The 18,367-nt window shown below is 36.9% G+C and overlaps 3 protein-coding genes and 1 long non-coding RNA gene across 22 annotated transcripts in view; 2 read left to right on the forward strand and 2 right to left on the reverse strand.

Annotated features, from left to right (window-relative positions):
• Positions 1-4,610, reverse strand: part of LOC110838254 (calcineurin-binding protein cabin-1-like) — a 28,850-nt gene extending 24,240 nt beyond the window's left edge. For 3 of the 8 annotated variants that reach the window (XM_087360616.1, XM_087360614.1, XM_087360615.1), the window contains exons 1-3: positions 4,446-4,609; positions 2,861-3,558; positions 1,727-1,929 (exon numbers count right to left, since the gene is read on the reverse strand). The gene's annotated coding sequence lies outside the window, so the exon portion shown is untranslated. Of the gene's footprint in view, positions 1-1,726; positions 1,930-2,860; positions 3,563-3,674; positions 3,834-4,445 lie in introns of those variants that run through there. The other 5 variants (XM_087360621.1, XM_087360618.1, XM_087360619.1 and 2 more) reach the window with 5 other exon arrangements.
• Positions 1-18,367, forward strand: part of LOC147871620 (uncharacterized) — a 112,144-nt gene that overhangs the window by 73,171 nt on the left and 20,606 nt on the right. The window lies entirely within an intron of this gene.
• Positions 5,562-17,962, reverse strand: LOC147871622 (fatty acid synthase-like). 12 transcript variants are annotated; one of them, XM_087360638.1, is made up of 9 exons: positions 17,780-17,937; positions 16,928-17,632; positions 16,514-16,630; positions 13,934-14,162; positions 11,033-11,279; positions 10,827-10,938; positions 9,189-9,471; positions 7,211-7,507; positions 5,562-6,489 (listed from the first exon to the last, which is right to left on the reverse strand). In XM_087360638.1, the coding sequence occupies exons 7-9, from the start codon at positions 9,201-9,203 to the stop codon at positions 6,280-6,282; spliced, it is 522 nt and encodes a 173-aa protein (XP_087216764.1). In that variant the 5' UTR covers positions 9,204-9,471; positions 10,827-10,938; positions 11,033-11,279; positions 13,934-14,162; positions 16,514-16,630; positions 16,928-17,632; positions 17,780-17,937; the 3' UTR covers positions 5,562-6,279. The 12 variants fall into 12 exon arrangements, with proteins under 12 accessions (XP_087216764.1, XP_087216760.1, XP_087216766.1 ...); XM_087360634.1 differs by having other exon boundaries at positions 9,189-11,279; positions 16,928-17,052; positions 17,407-17,632; XM_087360640.1 differs by lacking the exon at positions 10,827-10,938.
• On the forward strand, positions 8,161-9,836 carry LOC147871623 (uncharacterized). Its single transcript, XR_015538608.1, has 2 exons — positions 8,161-8,429; positions 8,904-9,836. It is a non-coding gene; the product is annotated as an uncharacterized LOC147871623 (long non-coding RNA).

Here is an 18,367-nt window from a genome sequence, read left to right on the forward strand (position 1 = left end):
GAGTGGATTCCATCTGACTTCACCATATCCAGTTATACATATTAATATATGAAAGTATTCAATATTATGTATTCGAAACCAAAGAACTTCAATTTATGTCAATAACTTGATCTATTATTTAGTTTAGATTTATTTCGGTGCAAATAAACCCTTGGTATTTTATTTTGTCGTCTGTTACAAGAAAGACATTCAAAAGTAAGCATGTTGCTTTGACAACAAAATAGTAATACAGAAGCTAGTAGAAGCAATTTCCACCAAAAATACAGCAGTTACATATGGCACGGGAGAAACAAATTTCTGCGAATAAAGAAATGAAACAATAACTGTTCCACCTATCATTATTCAAACAACTTTTTTAATTTGTTATAAATGAAACCACAGAAAGATAATGTGGATAGTTTTCTTTTGTCTAGATCTCGAATATATTATTTAAGCTACCTGAACATATTCACGCTGTAAGACACGAGGCCACGTGTTAGGAATAAGGTAACAAAGATGGAATTGACAAAATATGTAGTATATGCAGGAACTAATAAAAAATACATACAGACGTTTAGTTGGAAATAATAGTCACAACAGATATGCAGGCACAGAACTGACTATAACATTACAACAGAAATCAGAGACATAAATTTCAAATGGAGAGCCCAGAGGTGTCCTGTAACTCGTTGCCCATTCTGGTCATGTCCAGAGAACTCTAGCCCTTCAACACAAAAATTCTTTAGTAACAAATTCCAAGTTTTCCTGAAATACAAAAAAAATTGATGTAATATATAAAACAAACTATTACATTATGTGACATGGAGACATATATACGTGTGTGTGTGTGTGTGTGTGTGTGTGTCCCTCAGAATTTCATGTTGATTGTGCAATTTCTCACAAGGGCACAGGACGTTCTTTAATAGTGAATGGAGAAACCAGCATATAGACACAGAGGACAGCGTAGATTTTGAAAGCTGACAAGAGAATTGATGAGCAGTAGACTATTATTTAACTACATAATAATTACTATTGGTTGGTTGGTGATCATTTCCTGTTAAGAGATTTTGGGCTCTATGAGATAATATTATAGCCATGGATATGTTGTTAAGGTCGTCCTACTATGTGCATGTACACAGTGAGGCACAGTTGTTACAACTTAGATATAAAATCATGTTTAAGACTGTACTACATTAAATCATACTACAATCTTAGTTACGCAAAGATACATAGTGATTTTTTTTGTTAAAAAACATTAAATTTAAATTTTCATACATTGATTTGTAAAAGAATAAAGAAAATGTGTTTTTAAGTATGACTTTAGATTTTTTCGCCATTCTTGATGGGAAATTTCCTAGTATTTGTAATCAACTATAATTCATCTTCAGAATTAACAAATTTAAACCTACATGCCCTTTTTTTTTTTTTGCTATCCAACTGGATCAGAATACGTGAAAGTGGGTGGTTCTTATGAACACAATAACCAACCTTAAGGTTCCTTATATACAGGGTAAATTCTTGGCCACATTAGCAGTTTTCAAATTCTTAAGATAGCTTATACGCTATGAAGTTAGTTAATTCGACAACCTAACTTTCATTTACTCTCTGATATACTTCTTGTTCATGAAGTTGAACAATCAAGCAAGCTCACTTGGCATTAAATTTTAAGTACATTTATTCTGGTCCCTCATCACTATAATGGAACTTTAAAGTAATCACATTACTGTGTACAAGAGTTGATCAGCACCTGTCAGGGTCCAGATTTCCCTCCAGCCACCTGAAGCTGGAGAAATCTCCTCGGGTCATTATGCTGACATAGGCATGTGGCACAGTAACAGTGGCACAGCTGTCTAGTGGCAGGTGTCGGTATGACCCCCACTTTCCATCACTGTATACATTCATAACAAGATCTTTAATGGGCGTGCTGATGTATCCAGAATAAAATAACACCTGAAAATATATACAAAATGTTTCAGAGATCTCATACTGAAATATACCTTCTGCTTGTTCACTTATATATTTAAGTTTCCTTGGCTTACGAGTTCACAATACCTCAGATTGGAAGAAACACATTGAGTATATTATTATTCCCAAATTAAGCTCTGCGTGCCTTGCCATGAGAACAGTCATACCACCCATGACAATAGATACTTTAAAGCTAGTTTACTTTGCTTATTTCCACTCTGTGGTGTCTTATGGATTAATCTTTTGGGGGAATTCAACAGACAGTAATAAAGTTTTTTACATGCAAAAGAAAATAATTAGAATAATGGCCGGTGTCAAAAGCAGGATATCCTGTAGAAAATTATTTCGTAAATTTAATATACTTCCACTTGCAAGTGAATTCATACTCTGCTTGCTATAATTTGTGGTGGAAAAATTGGATAATCTTAAAAGAAATACAGATGTACATAATTTAAATACAAGACGTAAACATGACCTATGTGTGCCAAATGCTAACTTTACTAAATATCAGAAAGGGGTGTACTATACAGGTATCAAGTTGTTTAATAATCTTCCACCAACAATTAAAAGTCTAAATTATGATATAAAGGTATTCAAGCCTGCATTGAAAGGTTACCTCTTCACTCACTCTTACTATTCTGTAGACGCTTTCATCTCTGCTGAAAATCCGTAAACTTTATGTATATCTATAATCTATATGTAAAGTCACTTTTGTATTTCTATTTAAAATTCTCAGTATATGTACATTGATATGTGAAACACGTACTTGTTATTGTGTCGAAAATACAGAAGTTTATGTATATTGAATGAAGTCCTGAGGTTTATGTATATTGCAGAAAATGACTTGTTCTCCATCCTTTGATTGAGTCCTAAGAAGGATCTATGGAATGTAAATAAACTCTACGCTCTAACATACCTGAATACTGCACTTTCCTATCCAAGTCACAAACACTCCAGGTGCCTCATTCTGTCTGGTTCTTCACATCTCCAACTCCAAATAAGCTGCTTCCCCATCACGCACACAACTGATCTTCTGAAACACTGACATTCAGATAACTTTGTCTGCCATCTCTTGGTAATATTACTCCACACACTACAGATACAGTTCACGAGAAAGTTGCCACTAAGCACATCCCCTGATCTCAAACTCCTCTTTCAGACAGACAAGGCACTCACACTGAATCTATAACCGTACACCTCCTCGGAAAGCAAGGAGATCACACGAGGGCCTGAGGTCTTCCTTGTGGCATTGTGAGGCATGCTACTAACTCGTGATACTTGGTCACTAGGAATCTAAAGTGTGCGACCGTGGTGTGGTGGCCACATAACCAACATTACAACCTGTAACCCTAGCTGATTACTTCTACCTTGTCCACTGCGATAGGCTCTTACACAAACTTAAATAAACAGCTACTGAATTTCCACAAGCAAGTCACTAAAACTGAGGCTGCCAACACGTGTCTGTGGATCATCCCAACCGCATCGCCTGATGAATTGTGTCCATCATGCACAATGATCATGTCAGCTCCCGGTGCAAAGTCTTGCTACCTCTGTAGTAATGATGGACTCGTAAATGCGTAACGTCTATAGTATCCCATATGCTTGCAGGCACGCCTACCTGAAACAAAACCATGTACCGAAATAAACATCCGCATTGAGAGACCAGTATTAATTCTTACTACGAAGGCACTCTACACCACATTAATGATCAACTGGCCAACTAAACCGACCTTCCATGCAACCAAAATATTTCTCACTTTACGTCCTTCACACAAAGATGACACACATCAATTCTAATAAAATCAAATTAACTTCCACGCCATGGCAATATATATATATATATAAATATATGACAGTGAATCTGCACTAGACTCGTAATGCAGCCCACGATCACGCCGACCTCAGAATTCGCCATTCTCCTCATACGCAGGGACGGCAACGTCGAAAAAAACAGCGAACACATCCCGCCACCGCTGAACTAGCGATATTCGATGATCGTTATATGCCCACCCTGACGAACTCCTCTGCCATCTAACGACAAAAGGGCTGAAGTAGATGTCCTACCTAGCACACTCCACTGCACTGCCGAACGAAATGCTGCCTGAAATACCACTCCACAAATTGTAAAATCATAAGCAGAAACGGGGTTGCTGGAAAGTACTTCCGTAACCGCCATTAGTTACATCTTAGCCCTTAAAAATGACAGGAACTACAAACAAATGAAGGCGAAACACGCCTACCGTCACCTATAAGAAACCAACTACCAAACATAATCATAACCTAAAATCATTTATGAAACCAACCACACGGAACAACACCTAGGATCGTAAAATACAGCTCAATCAACTTAGCACGAAGCACTATGAAACAAATAACACACATTTCGTAACTAGATCGCCTACATTCTGGCACACATTGCCTCTCGGTCACCCGAATTGTTACTGAACCCAGCGACGTTTAACACCCTGCTTAGATCAAAACCAGACACAAATCTTTAATACCTACACGACTATCTATAACACAAGACACCGAGTGAAAGCGTCCACTGCTAACCGTAGTCTCGGACACGAACTTCCACTCGTCAGACTTCATGTTGGCATGTAGACACTCAACACCTCACGCGGATTCAGCAGCGACATCTTCCCTGTTTATTCAATTCTTGGAACTAAATTTGCAGAAACTAATAAGATGAAACGCGGGCTGCGTCAATTAATCAGGCCAACCAACATCACATATAGAAAACCAACTACCAAACATTTCCATAACCTAAAAATCTTCCATCATTTATGAAAACAGGTAGGATTTCGTAAAATACTGCACAATGAACTTAGCGCGAAGCATTCTTAAACGATTATTCTATATGTCGCCACGGGATTGTACTGCACGACTCTCTTTAGCACACCAACTGACTAAGCCCACTGGTAACCGTACTTACGAACACGAACTTCCCTTCGTCAGACTTCATTATGGCACTTGCAGCACTCAACACCTAATACGGATATTCCCTGCTCGATAATTTCTCACAACTAAATTTGCAGGAGGGCGTAGACCTTCTGCTTGTTCACTTATATATTTAAATTATATCCTTTTATTGAGACATGAATAATGCAGTCATTCGAACTGATGAATCTAATATGAATTATTCTAAGGCTCCTTATTATCATCATAATGTTACTCAATAAGTTTAATAAACATTAATGTTCATTGTCTTCACACAAAAGGCACATGTATTTAATTCAACCTTTTGAAACTCCATGAAACAGAGTCTTTCTTCCAAGCTGATGGTCACTCAGCTAGTAAAGTAAGTCCCGCCTTTCAAGGAAACCAAAGGTTTGTTGCCAACTGGTCCTTATTGTGAGCCACAAGAATACAGTTCACAGCTTCCTATCCTATTCCAATAAGATGAACTTTAATATTATCATTTCAACTAAGCTTCCATCTCCCATGTGGTCTGACTGATTAAATTTTTTTATCTGGATAAGTTTAAATGAATAACAATGAAGTGCCTGTTTCCATTTGTGATCCTTACAATTACTGATTCAGGATGCTAATCTACAGGTCATCCTCTCAACCACAATGCTGTAAAAGCTGGACCACATAGTATGTAAACACTAAACTCACTTCCAAACAAACATTTATTTTGACCTATCTAAAGAATTAAACAAAATTAAACTAACCAATTATAACTTTAAATTCATTACATAATTTCAGTGCCAATTCACAAAGTCTCTTGTTTTAATTTCATGCCAGAAAATCAGCTATCACTCTCAGAAAAGCAAGTAAGCTCTTATGCAACTGGGGAACGACAAAAATCAGCACATATTAAAAATTCTCTCTTTTTGATTCAGACAAAACTAAGTTACATTCATCTACAGAAAAGTTATGAATGGAAAATCCACACTTTAGGTTCTACAGCAAGAACAGAGTCATAGCTCTATACCCTTAACATGACAAACAATCAAACATGCAATATTTGAAAATGAATAAGAAAAGAGTGAACCAACTCAAATCAGCTAATCTTCAAGACAAAAATGTACATTATAACATTTTATCTAAACATGAACAATTATGCAAATTTAAGACAGGTTTTATTTCAACAAAAATTCTGATTGTGGACTTTATTGTAATAGTGAAACTGGCATATGTTCCAAGAATTTATAAATAAGTAAGAACAATAAATTAAATAAATCACCATCTCAGATGGAAATTTTATTTTAAAACATAAAATAATATTTATAAGTCAAAGAGATTAAATATTACACAAATGTTCAAATCTTAGAAATCAGGTGAAAACTTGTTAACATGTGGTACTTTCTTCACTGGCAGTAAAAAGGTTCAAGTAGGAGTCTCTAACCTTACAAAGTTGGTCTCTGGCTCCTTGCGGATACAGTTCATGAGACCCAAAATGCCATTGAGTGGTGTATCCTGAGCTACAAGGATAATGCGATGCTTAGTGTTGCTTTGGATGACAGTCTGCATTTGTGGCAGCCAATCATAGTTCTGGGCTGCAATGTAGATCACAACTGGATTTTCCACCATCAATCCCTGAAACAGATTCCACATACACTTTCTACCAAATATTATAACAAAAAAATCATTTCGTTTACCCAAAGTTTCTTGATGAGCTGATGATCATACTGCCACCTCTGGCTTAACTGGGATTACTTTTTATTAATCATTTTGCTCTTGTCAACCCGAGGTGGTAGATTTCCTCTTATATTATGAAATGGAATTACATAACTTGTAAAATTTACTGTAAAGACATTATCCTTATTTATACAAACTGAAAATCTCAGAATGCCTTTTCAGTAATTTCACTCACATCCATACTTATGTCTTTTATTGGAGTTTTACTTTTAATCAGTTATTATATTTTACACTATGCTGTACTGACTAAGAAGCTATATCACAAATGGATGATGTTACTTTTAGCAAACATGGAAACAATAATCTAAAGAAAGAAATATTTCATTATTAACATTATTAAAGCACATCTGTACTGTCAAGAAAGTATTATTATGGTGAGCACATGCTTGAGAATGAGATGAGTGGGGCATGTAGCATGCATGAGATAGATGATAAACATTCAAATCTTAGGCATGAAAACCTGAAGGTAGGAGGCCACTCTGAAGATTGATACATAGATGGAAGGATAATATTAAAAGAGATAAAAACAGAGTGGATGGATGGGGATTGGATTCATGCGGCTCAGTAAAAGGAAATGTCATAGGCTTTTGTGATCAACATTATAAACGTTCTGCCTTACCTTCCTGAGCAAAAGTAACTTTTCATCCTTTAGGGTTTTCTCAAACACAATTTCAAGCCTAAAGCCATAGATGAACAGACTGTTTGTTTCAGGTTTCTCACGAGTCAGGATGCACGCCCCATCAGCCAGAGCACTTAAAGCAGTCTGCAGAAATTCTCTATACAGCAGGATGTTTGAAGCAATAACCAGGGTACAGTTGCGCTCATTTTCTAATTTGTGTTCCTCAACCATTATCCCTGTCTCGTTTAAGTTTCTGTGTGACAGGTTACAACCATTCGACAGGACTGTTATATTTGCCTGCAATATACAACAACCAAAAAACATGTTCAATTATTGTCGTTCTCTTTGCCTTTTTGTGTTTTTTTAAACATAAGCTTAAACAATATTAGTAAAACATTTCAACAAGAGCCTAGAAGCATCTTAATGCTATTCACAAATCTTTAACCTTCATTAGCCATGCATTATGGCTCAAGTGTGGAACAGTTTGCCAAGGGCCACAGTAACATACTACAAAAACTATTAACCAGCAGACAGCCCCATAGTACACAGGCTTAAATCCCATATTCTCACACAATAAAAGTTAATTTGGTTACATGCACATTTTGCTTTCAGTTATAAAAATTTGGTGCTTTTGGCAGTGAACATGAATATCTTCTGCTTACTCTTTTCCAAATTGGTTACTCTAACACTCAAGTTATTTTCTTGGCACAAATTCTGTGCCTTCCCATGACTCCATCAAGTGCAAACATTACTTCTTGAAGCTTAAGCTAATTAGACATATTAATAATGAACAACGATGGAAACACAGACTATGAACTAGTAGAGATTATAAGTAGGAGAGCTGGTGTAAAACCATAACAAACTCGGTTTGGTTTCAATATTAAGAAACCCAGAAGAAGAAAACACAGAGGTATGCAGAATTATATATAGCTCAGAAGATAAATCTCATAATCTCATGAAGTGGCCCAGAAACTAGGTCATATGGAGAGTCAGACAGCCAAATGATAACAGAAACTAGCTGACACCATCAAACTGCAGAACAGTCCTCTTGATGACACAAAAGCACAGTCAAGAAGGCATGAGCCAGGAGGGAAAACTTGCTGATGGATAGATCAGGCCAAAAGGGAAGGAGCCATAAGCTATGGAATGCCACATACTAATGTTCCAACCAGCCAGGATATGGACTGGTCTGGTAACCACCATAGGAATCCTTGGATCTGTAAGTAAATGAGCCAGCCATGTTATTGGGAAATCAAGAGCTGTTAGGTACAGGAACATCTAAGGAGTGAACAGACTTTAAGATGGACGGAGAATGCATCATTAATGATATATATCATATATAGTGAACTGGATGTATTCTTTGATCTACCTAACTAACCTTACCTGTACATACAAAGAGACTGTGGAAAGGGTTAGATACCAGGAGTAAAAACATTCAGAAAGGGGTTCTGCTCCCAATGGAAAACAGGGATAGTGGCAGTATACCATCAAGACAGAGCATAGCAGCAGGCAGTAGGGTTCAAATCCTGCTTGCCCACCTCACGCCTCAAAGTGGTGCCAGTGTTAAGATAGAGGATTAGTCATGTATTCTAATAGGCCATGGTACTGCACAGGGTGGTCAGTGGTAGTACAGAGGCCACCCAAGTGAACCTATATTGCTATATCTAAGAAGAAGAATTGTTGTGTTTCACAGACAGATGTGGAAATTCTGGTACGAGAACGATACTGCAGCTGTGAGGATGATGTGGTAGGAGTTCAGCATGCAAAGTTACTAGTAAAGAAGACAAGAGAGATAATTACAGAAATGGTACAGACAACATAAAAATGTCAGGAGGTGAGACAATAGAAAGGAAAAGCTGAAATCCCACTTTGTTTCCTCCTATCAAGACATGGACCAATCAACCTCAAGTGAAATAAAAATAATAAATAATGCTGACTATAAATTAAGTAACTCTGTGTCACACATTGTTACACTTGCTTTTATAAGTGGCATGTCCGCAATGATGAGATTCACAGCTGGTGACAGAAGTGTGGTGCCTTGACTGTGCAGCTCCACCACCTTCACATGGGTGACACTCGTGTTCTCCAGAGCAAACCCTCAGTGCAGTGTGCAGGTTCTACATTAGGTGTGAACACGTATTTCTCGAGCACAGGCTTGGTCGGGCACTTGTATTGAGTTATGGCATTAGTTTGGAGTCCTCGTACTTCCACGCCTGCTGAATGGATGATATCCAACTCCTTATACACATGTACTGACAGCACTGTCACAAGAAACAGTAAAAATATTTACTTAAACTCTCTAGTACAAGTGAATTGGTATGTAATAGGCACAGAAATTAATGAAGAGAAGGGAGTGTGGATGATACAAACAATTTTAGAGGAACTGCATTGCTTTCAATTACAGGGAAAATGTATTCTAGTATTTTGGGTAAATGAATAAAAATATGGCTGGAGATATATTATCAAAGTTACAGAATGGCTTTAGAAAAGTAGCCAGACCAATAGATAACACTCAACAGTTGTAGATTATTCATATAACCCACCTTTGTAGTTTGAAAATGTACTTTCACCGATTTTAATTTGTCTGAAAGCATATCTGATTGTAATTAAACATTGTAAATATGTGCTAATGGTTTTTTGATATGATTATACATCAATCAACTACATAGTCTGGTACACCATCAACACCTTCTGAACATTTGCCCTTACGCTTTTTGTTACCTTTTTCAACTTTAAACTCAGTTACTTGGAATACAACCATGGTTTTATTACAACTGTGGTAACATGCAACTTGAGAATTTAACAAAATTTTGGTTCAAAAATTTATGGCTATTTCTGTGAAGTAGGAATTGAATATAATGAATTCTTCTTGGGCTACCAGCCATGTCAGGTGGTTAAATGGAGAAAAAACTAGCATTTTTAAAACCGTCTTCATCCTCGTCCTCAACAACCTGACACGTCTGGTAGCCCAAGAAGAATTCATTACACTTAGTCACCATGAATGCTTCAGATAATATACAAATAGAATAATTCTGCTGTCTTCTGTGGATTTCTTATGTTTCCTGTCCCACATTTCATTTTGATTTTTTGATCATCTTGTCCTATAGCGAATAAGAACTGCAATGCTCTGAGATGATGAGAATGTAAACATTTATTATAATTCTCAAGTATGTGATAATAAAAATAATATAAAATGGTCTGCACTATTAAAGCCTGAGTTAGATAGCACTGGCGTGAAGTATATTTGAATTCGAAAACGCAAGGAATGAGACAAGCGTAATGAAAGTCGTAAAGACAGAAACAATGATACAGAAGTGCAAAATATTTTTAACAGTGTGAATTGGAAGAGTACAATTCACTTTTACGAACTAACGAAAACTGAGTACAGACGGAATTATACTATTATATGCGACTAAACCTTAGGAAAAGCTGTACACGCTTACATTAATGTATATGGAGATCAAAGGGTCTGAAAGGTAAAACATGAAAAAAGGAGAATGCCCTATGTGTGGCATGAAAATGTTCTGAAACCAAGTTGTAGAACAAAGTTTATATTAGGAATGAAAGAGGACGTTTTGGTAATGAGATACACACACACACAGAGAAATGCACATACCTGTCAGTTGATTGTCCACTGCCCATCAGGATGATAAGTGCTCTGATGATGAAGGCAGCAAGAACCTCTATAATGTTGGTAAATTTCTTCCAGACTACGTGGTGCTACAACCCTGAAGACAGCCACGTACAAGGCAATGTTTTTGAAAGGAACAGAAATATTGTGGAGGTGTGCATGCAGTTCTCCACTCCATGCTAAGAACTCACAAGCAATCTCGTCCCATCAGTACACACATGCACGCGTACAGATGAAGTCTCGTTCAAACTGAAACGGACCAACTCGCCAACATCATGGCTCTTGGTGTTCAGTTCACGGACATCAGCTTCGTCTATTGTGATCTTCTGGATATAGGTTGGAACGAGGAGACGTCGCGATTCTTCCTCAAGTATTTTCATCTGCAGTTGTCCAGGAATGCTACCCAGTCGTCTTTCCACGAAATCTTTCCCGTTTGACCTAAGGGAGAACAAGAAATCATCTACATTAGACAGTACCGTATATTAAGGAGACTTCTACTCATCTCATACCACGAGGCCCACTGGAGTTTGGATAAGGGCATATTCTAATTTGCAGTCTATAAGAGTTTCATGATGTAAAGCCATTAAATTCTCTGTAAATGTGGCAAAGTTCAAACCAGTATGGAGAATTGAGAGCTGATTAAATGTTTGCTCTAGTTCAATTTAGAACTTCAAATGGTCAAAGACTCATTTTTCCTGTCATTAACTCATCACCTTCAACTGACTTAGAAATTTTACAATTCTTCCTTGTTGTTAAAGAAACTCCTTTAGCATGTCTGTGATTGGCAGCTTATAAGTCATTACTCGCAGTTAACATTACTGATTGGCCCTCGATAACGTCATACTACATTTAACGGAATTATATGTCATTTACGAGAGTCAAAAAACAAGCTACGTGTGGCAGTCATCACACGATGACAGCCGGAAGATGTTCGTTGTCCCAACACCACTCACTCCTAGCCAGTAAGCATTGTTACTCAACATTCCAAGTAATATTCCAAATTCATAAGCTTTACTTCTATACTAAATCAAAAAGTGAAATAAGACAGAAATTCAGTGTTTAATTACGTCTCAGAAATGTGGCGTCGTCTCACTGGTCAGTTTCAGTCAATACCCGGTAAAACGAGAGTTCTAACTACGTTCATGTGTCTCAGTCTTCATTATTTTAAATACTGCAAATAAATTGGAACATAGGAAAACCTCCATACAGTACTTATGGGCCATGCGCTAACCAAATTGGTTAATAATTATTAACCAATCTGAAGGTGAATTATAATTAGTGTTACCCAAAGTGAAGTCAAATTTCGGAAGCGTATTACCCACAATAATTAACTAATGTGCCACTGTTAAATTTAAAAATGGGGTCATTAAAATACCTGATGATTAAATGATCTTTAAAATATAATCTGTCCATTATTTATTAAAAAAAGTAAATTAAGAGTGCAAAACTTTCTCTCTCACTCTAAGGGAAAAATTAAGATTGAGGATATCTTCGAACAAAGAATTAAGAATATATTTGGATCTAAGAAAAATACATGATGAGCTTCATAATTTGTACACTTTATTAAATATTATTAGACTGATTAAATAAAGGATGATGAGGTAGAATAGACACGTACATACATGGTCATTAAACCTGAAGAGAATTCTGTGTGGGTTACATTAGTAATGGAGGGAGGTTTATATTAAAATGAACCTTTTTAAAATAGGGCTCAACTAATTCAGGACAGAACACGACAACAAATATTCATATTCCACAAAAGCGAGGAATTTCTTTACCAGTTTAGCAGCTATCAACTTTCAAGACCTAGAATCATGACTTGGCCATCATTACATCCTATTTGCACATTCATCTGATTTTATAAGAAAGAATTTACACATTTTTGGGTTGAACTTTGATAAATGTATACAAGATGAAGTCATGCTGAAACTAGTCTGTAGTTAAGAGGTGATATCAAAATACAAGCAAAGAAGGAAGAGAACACGTGACTTACGATAAGTGATGTGCATAAACAGATGCCTTTGTAATCCAGGGAGAGAAGAGAAAGAAGAAAAAGTATTGGTTTCATCTGACATATGAATGAGTGACAAAATATTTGAACATGCCAAAGACGAAACTTTAGTCAGCAAATTAAACATAAAATCAACTGAAAATAGGTGAGATTTGAGCTTTGCATAGTGATGAGAATTAAGAGGGACATCTTTTGGGATATATCACGATGTAATCCGGTAGACACTAACCATACATTTCAGAGGATCCGACTGATTACGTCGAAAGGGTAAGAACCACCTTCAAAGTTGAAAATTTGTTTATAGATCATCAAAAAATGAAACAAAGAAAATTTGCTCCATCCATCTTTATAGCTCTAAATGACAGAAATGTTTCAAGTCTCATAATGTCATGATAAAACTCTCTGAGTTCTAAGTACAACCCAGAAATTAAACGTCACAGCCACTGATGGAAATCTACCGAAATACTGGAGAAGTGAAAGTTGTGCATGTCAAGATATTTTTTTTCTGCTTCCAAAGAAATGTTCGTTGAGAATTTGTTCCTTAGTAACACACTGCGAACCAAACATTTTATCTGAATGTTTATTGACACATGAGATATGCAGTTCATAGGACGAGGCCACGTACTTGTCTAATTAACTGGACTACACATGTACACCAAAGACAATGAGGTTTATACCAATTTTGAAACCATTGAGCTATATCAACCCTGACTTAAAATCTGACTTCTTTCTACATGCAAAACACAAGAACTGTAAGAAAGGATATTGTTTTATGTGGGCTGAAAACATTAAATGGAATACATGAAATATAAAGAAAAAACTCATATGATTTCAGAAGCTGCATAACTAGCAAATGTGGAATGTAGATTCAGATGAAAACAACATTGAACGATGTAATAAATATCTGAGACCCATAATATTTTTTTGTAAAATTAAAACAAAATTGTACATTATATATCCATTACATAGGGTCACAACAGTTAGCTCATTTGCAAAAACAATGTCTACTAATAAACACCATCACATATTACAGCCTATAAGGTACATTAAAACTACTCCTTTAGATTGTAGCGCTACCTACCATGGTTGTCAGCCCCGAAAGAGTCCTTGGTAGTCACAGCCACGTAGTCGTAACTCTTTATATATGTCCTGTGATGAAAGTTCAAGCAACTCATCATTAATGTGTGGGATCGAGGGCTCCAGCAACACCATTTCATAGGACATGTTTGCAGGTACTCGCACCAAACCACTTGCCGTTACCTCAAACCTCCCACTTGCTTGCTAAACCATGACCGTAAACTGAATGCTTCCTATAACAAAACAACTGAATATTAATGTTATGGGCTGTAGGTTAACCCTTTAAAGATAAAGAGAGTACCGAAGTGTACTAATTTTAAATGTCCACAAGCAGTTACCTTGATGAAATTAAGTGTCTAGTGTTTTGTTTCTTTGTTTTCCTTATTAAATATAGTCAGCACTGCAAACAAAAGCATTATTAAGATTTTAAAACACATTATTTATTAGCATAAATCCAACATTTCCAGCAGTGGCGTGCAGTGTTATTTTCAGTAAGGGAAGCAGAGCTTTCTTCTGATTGGCAAGTTGACAGTCAATTCGAGACTTGTCAAACATCACAATTTGCACTGTTGAAACAATGGGGGTTTGAGAGTTCTCATGTCGTTTCAGTGCTTTATGAATGTCGTTGGTATCACCGAATCCAGTCTTGTTCCATTTGTTTTCCATTCAGAAACAATAGGCACGACCAACAAAACAATTTTCCTATGTTACGGCAACCGGATGGCCACTCTGTTTTCAAATACTGTTCCAAATAAAATTTCTTCACACACGATTTGGTCTGTCAAAGTTCTGGCAACTTGCATGCCTGTCGTCCTCTTTCGATGATTATTTTCTTTTCAGAAAAGCCCCCACTATTAAACCCCCATTTTAAAAGGTGTTCGACTGCAGTCACATGAAGGTTCTCTACCAACATAACACTTTAGCTATGCATGTAGTCTAATCACTCCTCTGCCACTTGTACCACGAGATTGGAAATACTTCCCTTGCACGCAGATCGTTTACTTTCTGGAGTTTAACGCGCTTCAAAATACGATTGCAGGAGAGGGACATATCGTTGAAAGGATAGGAAACATAAGCACGTACCACTTAAGACACACATATAGACTACGAATGATAAACTGTGTCATTATTCTGTAGTCCTGTGGAACTAAACATCCTCAAATACAACAGGTACATTGGTGTGAATTTTCCCAGACATCAGACTAACTGATTCCCACACTAGTTCCTGTGCAAGATATAACGAGAATGATAAACAAGTTTTAACCTATCTTTGGAAGAACTGTATACATGAGCGTACGATGAACAGGTCTCATATCATGTATAATCTATGAACAAATCAATAATTTTTCAACAGAAATCAGCATCGGAGGTGAACACACAAGTTTTCTAGGTAATAACTTTTGTTTGAAAAGGTACAACATAACCTCTATTATCTACAGAGCCTAAAACTGAATTTAATATGGTTTCTGAAACTGAGCTGTCACGATTATTGCGTGACAAAATACAGATCTTATTAAGATTTATAACATTTACTTGTCGCACTTTTGATAACATATATAATTATATATAACAGAGAATAATTTATGCCTTACTGAAAAATATATTTCTCTCACTGATCAATGCTGCCAACAATATATCGTATCTGTATATCAAACAGATTAACATGAAGATAATGTAAAATTGTAGAAGTATCCGAAGCTTAACTACAATAAATCCTTCTTGGGCTACCGGCTGTGTAAGGTGGCTCAATAAGGAAAAGAACCTTTTTTAAGAATGTGCATTTTTTCAGTGGCTAACCATTAAATTCTAAATTTAAAAATTCAAACTGCTCCAGAACTATTACTTTTAAGACAACGACCCTGATTACAAGAGAACAGAAGCATGACACAATTACATTTCTCATCGCGTAAAAGTAAAAACCAAGTTTAGTTTTCTAAAAAGTCGTACCTAAAGATCAGAAAATATTCGACAATATAAGCTGATACTGGATTAATGTTTGTGAAATTACCATCCTTACGTAACTACAGTGATGAAAGCTATCAAATAAAAACAATCATCGGCAAGCACGCTACAGAGGACCAGTTTGTTACGCAGCTGCCCTGAAGATGAGAGCAGAGATGGCTCTCAAAACGTTGGCAGAGGATATGGTTCATTCACCATTCAGCCACCTGATGTGGCTCGTAGCCCTAAGAATCTTTCATTATATTTCTACACAAAATTGTAAATGAACACTGATTACTAGAATAATGTGATAAGAACATTTTACATAATAAAAAACCTGCATTTATATTAGATTCAAAAGTAAGTCAGATCAGCCAAACTCCTCTTTCTTACTGTGCAAGTACAAAAATCATTTCAAAACACGTTTATTATTTCTATTCGTTTTCTACGTTGAGTATCCCTTCTGGTCATATTTGTAATTTTGGTTCCGAGCCCTCTATTAAAACAACATGGATCAACTTCTGTTATACAGTGAATTTAAAAGACAAATAAGGAGCAAATTTAATCTAACCATGAGGTTGCAAGAGGGAATTTAAATTATCTTATCTCAAAGGTTAATAAAATTAATTACATTACAACTCACAAGGTAGCCAGTGGCAGGAAAGAGATTTATTCCATTAATGATATATCCAGATAAATATTTCGCTGATCCATCCTCTAAGCTGATAATCACAGATCGTTCGCCAGATTTGGCACTCGGCTGTAACAGAATCACAGTACGGACATGCATAAAGAGCAGCGGAAGAACATATCTCAGTAGAGTGGAAATAATGATTAGATGTGACTGGAAGTACACATATCTGGAACAACGAGCAAATAGAAGACACAGATTCCACAGCCACAACCACAACCCTTTGGATATTGCAGCATCATTTTTGCAGCTGACCATAAGATACAGAAGTTTACGTTTATTGTATGAAATGACTTGTTCTCCATCCTTTGGTTTAGTCGTAATAAGGATCTATGGAATGTAAATAAACTCTACTCTCTAACATACCTGAATACTGCACTTCCTTATCCAAGTCACAAACGCTCCAGGTGCTTCGTTCTGTCTGGTTCTTCACATCTCCAACTCCAAATAAGCTGCTTCCCCATCACGCACACAACTGATCTTCTGAAACACTGATATTCAGACAAATTGGTCTGCCGTGTCTTCGTAGATACCAGTCCACACACACTACAGCTACAGTTCACATGAAAGTTGCTACTCAGCACATCCCCTGATCTCAAACTCCTCTTTCAGACAGACAAGGCACTCACACTGAATCTATAACCGTACACCTCCTCGGAAAGCAAGGAGATCACACGAGGGCCTGAGGTCTTCCTTGTGGCATTGTGAGGCATGCTACGAACACCCCATATTTGGTCACTAGGAATCAAAAGTGTGCAACTGTGTTGCGGTGGCCACATAACCAACATTACAACCTGTAACCCTAGCTGCTTACTTCTAGCTTCTTCACTGTGATAAGCTCTTACACAAATTTAAATCAACAGCTACTGAATTTCCACATGCAAGTCACAAAAACAGAGGCTGCCAACACGTGTCTGTGGATCATCCCAACCGCATCGCCTGATGAATTGTGTCCATCATGCACAATGATCATGTCAGCTCCCGGTGCAAAGTCTTGCTACCTCTGTAGTAATGATGGACTCGTAAATGCGTAACGTCTATAGTATCCCATATGCTTGCATTCACGCCTGCCTGAAACAAAACCATGTACAGAAATAAACATCAGCATTGAGAGACCAGTATTAATTCTTACTACGAAGGCACTCTACACCACATTAATAACCTACTGGCAACTAATCCGGCCTTTCGTGCAACCAAAATATTTCCTACTTTACGTACTTCACACAGGAGAAAGATGACAAACATCAGTTCAAATAAAATTACAAGCCCTGGCAATATAAGAGTAAAGCTGCACTCGACCGGGCATGCATCCTACCATCACGCCGTCCGAAGTAAACAATACCAGCAGAGGAACTGCGCCATCTTCTCGCACGCAGGGACGCCAACGTCTGAAAAACAGCTAAAGAAATGAGGTTCTGACGGCGGGAAGTACGAAGCTGACGGTCTTCGGGGGATTTATAGCTGTGTTGGTAAATTTCTAGCAGACTACAAGGCGCTGCAACTCAGAACAAAGCCATCTCCAATTCGCTTCAGAAGTTGTCACTGCCAATTATTTGGAAGTAAATATTTAAATTCTACTATTAAGAAGGCATGTTTATGTTGCATTATAAATAGCTATTTTTAACCCTTTAAAGCCTAATGGTAAGTATAAATACCCTAAGCTTCAACAATTAATTTCCCTGCATGTCTCGGCACCGAAGATAAATGCATTCTACTCTCGCATTTCCCTCGTCCTCAACCATCCACACAGGGTCGCCAGTCTATTTTCATTTGCTATTTTGGGCAAACTGTATCAAACAAACACAC

The sequence above is a fragment of the Zootermopsis nevadensis genome, unplaced genomic scaffold, assembly GCF_977971745.1.
Source record: "Zootermopsis nevadensis isolate Lab colony 2312 unplaced genomic scaffold, Znev_1.0 Znev_ptg000045l, whole genome shotgun sequence".
Classification (NCBI taxonomy): Eukaryota; Metazoa; Arthropoda; class Insecta; order Blattodea; family Termopsidae; genus Zootermopsis; species Zootermopsis nevadensis.